Source organism: Trifolium pratense, linkage group LG6 (genome assembly GCF_020283565.1).
Source record: "Trifolium pratense cultivar HEN17-A07 linkage group LG6, ARS_RC_1.1, whole genome shotgun sequence".
NCBI lineage: Eukaryota > Viridiplantae > Streptophyta > Magnoliopsida > Fabales > Fabaceae > Trifolium > Trifolium pratense.
In genome coordinates this window covers 25,977,793-25,984,586 of record NC_060064.1, presented here as the reverse complement: position 1 = coordinate 25,984,586, position 6,794 = coordinate 25,977,793, and the positions used below count along the sequence as shown (strand labels likewise).

General features: G+C 31.7%; 2 protein-coding genes across 2 annotated transcripts; one reads left to right on the top strand and one right to left on the bottom strand.

The window, feature by feature from the left end:
• The first annotated feature begins 828 nt into the window (after positions 1-828).
• LOC123888447 (transcription factor MYB113-like) lies at positions 829-3,804 on the top strand. The gene is made up of 3 exons (XM_045937512.1): positions 829-1,309; positions 2,101-2,230; positions 3,169-3,804. The coding sequence occupies exons 1-3, from the start codon at positions 1,210-1,212 to the stop codon at positions 3,632-3,634; spliced, it is 696 nt and encodes a 231-aa protein (XP_045793468.1). The 5' UTR covers positions 829-1,209; the 3' UTR covers positions 3,635-3,804.
• A 1,200-nt stretch (positions 3,805-5,004) lies between these two features.
• Positions 5,005-6,340, bottom strand: LOC123888448 (copper transporter 2-like). Its single transcript, XM_045937513.1, has one exon. The coding sequence runs from the start codon at positions 5,873-5,875 to the stop codon at positions 5,441-5,443; it is 435 nt and encodes a 144-aa protein (XP_045793469.1). The 5' UTR covers positions 5,876-6,340; the 3' UTR covers positions 5,005-5,440.
• Positions 6,341-6,794: the final 454 nt, after the last annotated feature.

Sequence of the window (6,794 nt, the reverse complement as noted above, 5' to 3'; positions counted from 1 at the left end):
AAGAGATGGAGACACTGCATTTCCACCTCCAACGTTTGAGCATTGTGAATATGGATCATAGTCGATCTAGGACTAATCTTCACCTAACAATCTTCCCCTCAAGTGTGAGTTTCCCATTTCTATACTTGATCTTACAATCAGATCCAGGCTCTTGATCCAACAATAGGATCCAAGCTCGCTCTTCGACCAAGCAGAATCCAACTCTGATACCACTTGCTGGGAAGACCAGGGAGGAGGAAGACATCAAATCTCCATGCAAAACCTTAACACATTAGGCATGTGCATGATCACCTCTTTTATATATCCAACATTAAATCTATTCACAGTCGATGTGAGACTAAACTACTCACACTTGAACCGAACACTATAAAATAGGCGTGTAAAGTTAGAATTGTCTACCACTTATAAACACATCTTTTAGATCTTATCATCACTTCCGATGTGCGGCTTCTTAGCACACTCTTACACCTCAAGACTGTACATCTTGAGTGTGACTAGAGTGACCAGATAATGGACGTTCTAACGAATCTTGGATAGACTTTGACACTATTTTAGAATTTAAGTTTAACCTAACTCAATTCTACAAAATATGAGATTTCTCGGCAATGCTGTCATTACATATAAACCTGTAAGTAAAACCTTTAAATTGCATTCGCAATAAATTGCAGCCGCAATCGTGGACCACAATTTAAAACTATGATTGAGATTTGATTAAAGGGGGATAAGAGGGCCATAGAGGTTCCACGTCCTTGTTTGATAACTATATCTCAATGTATTGTGAAAGACTTGATTGTTGCCATTATTGTTGTAAAGTTATAAGACTATCTTGATCTAAATGACAAATGACATAAACATACAGATGGGATATGTTTGGCTTTGAATAGGAAATATGTGAACTTCTAATGTGTGATGAGATCCCAATTTTGAGATGTGATTGATGAGGACCACCATTGAATACTTATGATGTCTATTTAGAAAAATAGAACTTTAGCATCAGAGTTTTAGAAAGAGCAATGGACCATTTACTATGAATTTGAGGCAACTACATTGTATATTACACTTTGCCTTGCTGGCTTGTTTGGCACATCTTCAAGAAACATGTGTGTGTGTTTGTCACACATCACACAATATTTATATATAAAAGAAGATGCTGGTGATGGCTTGATTATGACGATGAAAAGTGGTTGTGTTTGCTGAGTCTCATAAGAGATGGGTGGTGTTGCATGGACAGAAGAAGAAGATCATTTGCTTAAGAAATGCATACAACAATATGGTGAAGGAAAGTGGCATCGAGTTCCTCTATTGGCAGGTAAACTTATAACCTTTTTTATTCAAAAGTATAAATGTTAGCTTTTTATGTTTAGGGTAGAGATCGAACATTCGATCTCGAACATTCGATCTCCGTCTTTATGACTTTACTTCTTAACTCTTTTATTCTATCTACCAAGTCACTCTTGTATTCCAACCTGATAAAGTACTAATTAATCAAATATTTTTTCTTTTTTCTTTTATTCGATCTCCGTCTTTATTTTTTCTTTTTTCCTTAGGTTCACCCATAGGACTTTTTCTAAAGTGAACAAGTGGCATAAGTGTTGTACTGAGCAGTAACAAATCTAATTGTAGATCATATGCATCGTATTATCTTATCCCTTTTCCTTTCTTCTTCTTTCACCGGTCGATCCAACTTCCGTCCTCCGACTAGTAAGCCATGCCAGAGCACCTCTTGTACACCATTATTTTAATAACGGTGAAATGATCATTTGTTCAATCTTAGCGATTGGTTATGGAAAAAAGTTTACGCGAGTTGAATCCCAATCAAGTAACCATCACGATTAAGGAAAACATTAAAGTTCTCATAGCACTAATAGTAATACTTATATAATATATTACTTACTAATGAGGTTTTCACATCAGCATTAGAATTCAAATTCAAATTCTTATGAGATCTGAGTTGAATCTTTACCAATCAACGTTAGTTGTTGAGTATGACCGTGATTAATTAATTTGTACTACATGCTAAAAATATAAATTGTATGAAACTCCTATTTATGAGACTTATTCTGTTGAATACTTTTTTCTTTAAATATTGGTTTGTTGAAGGTCTAAACAGATGCAGAAAGAGTTGTAGGCTAAGATGGTTGAACTATCTCCGTCCTAACATCAAGAGAGGAAATTTTGCTGATGAGGAAGTTGAAATGATTGTAAAACTCCACAAATTATTAGGCAACAGGTAAAAAGTTTTGATATTACCAAATGTGATACTAGCAACTAGTGAAGAGTGTGCATAATGGACTTGTTAATATTCAGGTATAGGAGTGTACTATGAAGTTTGTACCGATTGATATATTTGGTATTTTTGTTTGTTTGGATTGATATTTTTTGAATTTATTTATTAGCATAAACACTTGTAAGACAGTATAGACCAGAGTTTAAAAAAAACTTATCCATAAATTATTTTCAGCTTATTTTGCATAATCTCTATAGAGTAGTTTGTGAAAATAACTTATGAGTTATATGAAAACAATTTGACATTATGTTATTTATTTTTTATATAAATAACTTATACATAAACATCTATATGATGAGTGCTTAATTAAGCTATTTATCTAAACACGGCCTTGATGTTTTTCCTTTTTTAAACAAAATATGGAATAATAATCTAATTTAGGAGTTTTATCTTTTGTAATTTATTTTAAAAATTGAGAATCTAAAAGAGATAATATTAAAACTTGAGGAGTGCTACAAACAAACACTTTTTTTTAACATTGTCTTTTACACTCACTCTTTAATAGGTTGAAATCAGTTTGCGTCTCTTATTTTAGAAATATATAGGTACACATAAAGTGATACTCACATGAATCTTATCCACTTAAAGAGTGAGTGTTAGAGAAAATGTTAATAACACTCATCAATTTTATTTTATTTTTCAAATGAGAATCTATTGAGTACCTTTTTAAAAAAGTTGTTTTTGATTTTTTTTTCTTTTTTCTAAAAGTGATTTTCATAAAAACACAAAATAGCTTCTACTTTTTCCTATTTATAAAAAAATAAAAAATTAATCTTTAAATTATTGAATATCAAAATTACTCTTTTATAATTGGTAACAAATGGACCCTTGGCTAATGGATTTTAAGCTAATTCAGTTGTTCCTATTTTTTTTTCTTTCAGGTGGTCCCTAATTGCAGGAAGGCTACCAGGAAGGACAGCCAATGATGTGAAAAACTATTGGAATTGTCATCTAAGCAAAAAAGTAAATGCTCTAGAAGCTGATCAAGAAGGATCACAATTATCCAAAGATGTTCAAATGATTAGGCCACAACCAAGAAACATTGGTTCAAGCTCAACAATGAAGAGAAGAAGCCAAGTAGAGTCACCAAGTGATCAAGTTCTAGTTGAACAAGAGAGTGACATAACAAAATTTGATGCTAATGGAAAGAACAATATGATTGAATCACAACAAGACATGATGATGTATTCATGTTTGGACCAACAAGGTATGTTTGGTGAGTTTCCAATGGATTTTCAATTAGAAGGATTTGAAGCTATGGTAAGTGGTGGAGAAGGTAGTAGTAACCAATGGAATTGGGATGATTTGCTCTTAGATATGGATATGTATAATGACTTTACTTCTTAGATTATCATCCCTTGTTAATAGGGAAGACAATGGTACTCTTTATACCTTGGTTGTGTATTAATATCAAAGTTAAATGTTTTCCAAGGAAATGCATTGTACCTAAATTGATCATGTATTTTGTAAATTGAAGTCATTGCTAATAAAATTAACCAATAAAGTTGGTTTTGTGAGGCCGAAGTAGTTCATAACTTGCTTTATTTCTTAAGGTCTATTCAAAGTTCTAACCTTATCCTCTAACAAATGTAAGGTTTGTTTTTCTCTAAATGTAAGGTTAATGAGTTTCTTCTAAGACAAATCGTTTGGGAGAATCTGGGTTTGAATCCTGATGAGAATCAGACCCCTTCCCTGATAACGAGAGGGTTAATAACAAAAAAAGAAAGATAGTTGTACTTTCACTACCTTTCATTTCATTAGACCTTTGGTGGTTCATATCGGAAATAGAAATGACAAACAACTCTTGATCATACATGAACAATCAATTTGTACCCTGTCCTCTATTTCTTTTTCTGAGTATGCCCTGTCTTCAAGATATCAAGTGATGGCATTAAAAGCTCCAAAGGGCAAATTGGTTATACACTAAGTTACTAACACACACATAGATAGAAGTATAAAGGTAGCATTAGCATATGAGCAATAAATTTTGATCATATAACGATATTGAAGGGTCAATAATAAGTTGACCTAAAAAATTATTGACTATACATATAAAATATAAAGTATCCATTGTATAATTATCATAAATGTATAGTTTGACTTGGATCCCCTTCCTCCTCTTTATTCTTTCTAGGATATCTCAACCACTGTATTAAAAATCACAAGATCAAAGAGACGAAGATTAAACTTATAGAAAGATAATAAGCTTTTGTACCAAAAAAAGAAAGAAAGAAAGATAATAAGCTTGAGCGTTTGATAGACAAAAAAAATTTCAAAATTCAAATTGATACTAAGATACGGTAAAATTGATACTAAAATACGGTAAATAAATACATGAGAAGCTCAATATATAGAGCTGATAGAGAATTAAAAAATTAACTATAATAAAAAAATTAACTACCCACGAAGAAACTCTTAAGGAAGTGGTAAGTGGTAACTAACTCACAATCACTAAATCCATCAATATTTCTTTTTTTTTTTTGGTAGAAAAATCCATCAATATTTCTATTATTATTATTATTATTTATTTTTTTGAAATTATCAATATTTCTATTTTACATTGAATTAATCCAACGCTTATGAGTGTTGATCTATCAGCCATTAAATTAATCTAACAATCGAGAATTAACTCGAGCGACACACACAATTACAGGAAATCAAACCGTGTATTTAGTTCATTGCACCTCTCGCTCCGACACTTATTCGCAGAACTCTCCTTTACATAAAACATGGAAATTAATAAGGCTGCAAACCAAATCATAATAACAATATAGAAAGTTCTTAACACAACATGCTAGAGGATGCTTAGCCTATTTTTAGTATCACGGTGAATATGCTAAAATCACAGTCCGTGATTTTGTAGAAGCTACATAGTGTAACTTTTGGAAAATCACGTTAGAAAATCGTGATTCTGACATATCCACCTTAATACCAAGCATACACTTAATTATCAAACAGAAGCATACACCTCATCAATCTATAATATATATGTGAAAAGCTTTAAGAAAACCATTCAACATGAAGAACATGCTATTCAACATGAAGAACGTGTACTCCATTTGGTCTTAAATATAAGTAAAAAGTTAAATGTATTTTATTTGACTTTTTGCTCATATTTATGATCGGAAAGAGTAATATAGAGTACATAATAGTTCAAACTTTGATTGTATCAGACACGGATCGTTGATCTTCCCCATTAGCAACAGAAATAGCACGCGACCGCGTCACAAAAAACCCTAAAGTATGACCAAAAACAGCAGCAAAGAAGATTCCAACATTGAAGGACATAACAGCAAGCATAAGCAAGTAAATGAAACCGATTCGAAAGAAGTGAACACAAGACTGAATCAACCCTCCAACAAGCGGATTAGTCCCACGTTTGATTGGTGGTTGGTTCGACAAAATCTCAGCTGTCATAGCTAGAAAGAACACAAACAAAATAGCTAAGATGTACATTCCAAGATTGTTATTAGGCCATCCAGAAAAAAGCACTGTGGCTTTTCTGCCCCAATAGAAACTCATTTGCATGTTCATCATCATGTTTGTTGTGCCATTTGACATGTCTTGTCCTGGAGACATAGGCGTCATAACTACGACAAAGAATTATTGTAATTTGTTGTTGAGAGATTGATTTAAGATTGGAAGGGTTTAATTTTTTCTTCTTGTTACATTTTATAATGAAGAGAGGTATCGATGTTTAATGGTGATACAAAATGTGTTACATAATTAATTTCTTAATTAGCTGTAATTTTTAAGGATGTCATTGTACTATTTTGTTTATTGGTTGTTGTCTTTTATGGAAGAGTACGGTTTGTCTGATTGGAAGATAGTTGAAAAAAAAAATGGAACAAAAATATTCTTACGTGTAGTGATTAATTTATCATATTATTGCTCAGTAATATCTTGGTTATATCGTAAAGGAAATAATATTGAAAGTTAAGTTTTCTAGAAGTTTAAGTCAATGAGATGAAGAAATTGAAACTTGGTAATTTCTTTCTATTTCTAAATGAAGATGTGCTGTCTTTGTACAAAATGGATACCATTTTTCTTAAGATACCATTTTTCTTAAGAACGTGATAAATGATCGCATAATACTTTATTCAAAGTTAAATTATTTTAAAAATGTTTTATAATATTCTTAATTTAAAAAAGAAAAATAAGTCTTCTCCTTTAAAAATCAACTCACAACAAATTCGTATGTAGATGCTTCTCGCGCGGCATAGGTTAATCTTAACAAATTGGAAGTGTTTTTTAGTAAAAACAGTGGTTCATGAAGATAATTGTGCATCCCTTTTCTCCATCACGTGATTTTGTATATAGTTTGTGTGTGACACTCTTAATCTCGAAAACATTTATTAAATATAGTAAAAAATGTTCTCGTGAACTTATATGAATATCACATTTTATATGTAGGATCGAAGTTCGAACTTCTCCACTTATTCGAAATTTGGATTTAGTGTAGTTGGAATATATGCAATCATCACATATGAACCGTCCAATCAAGATA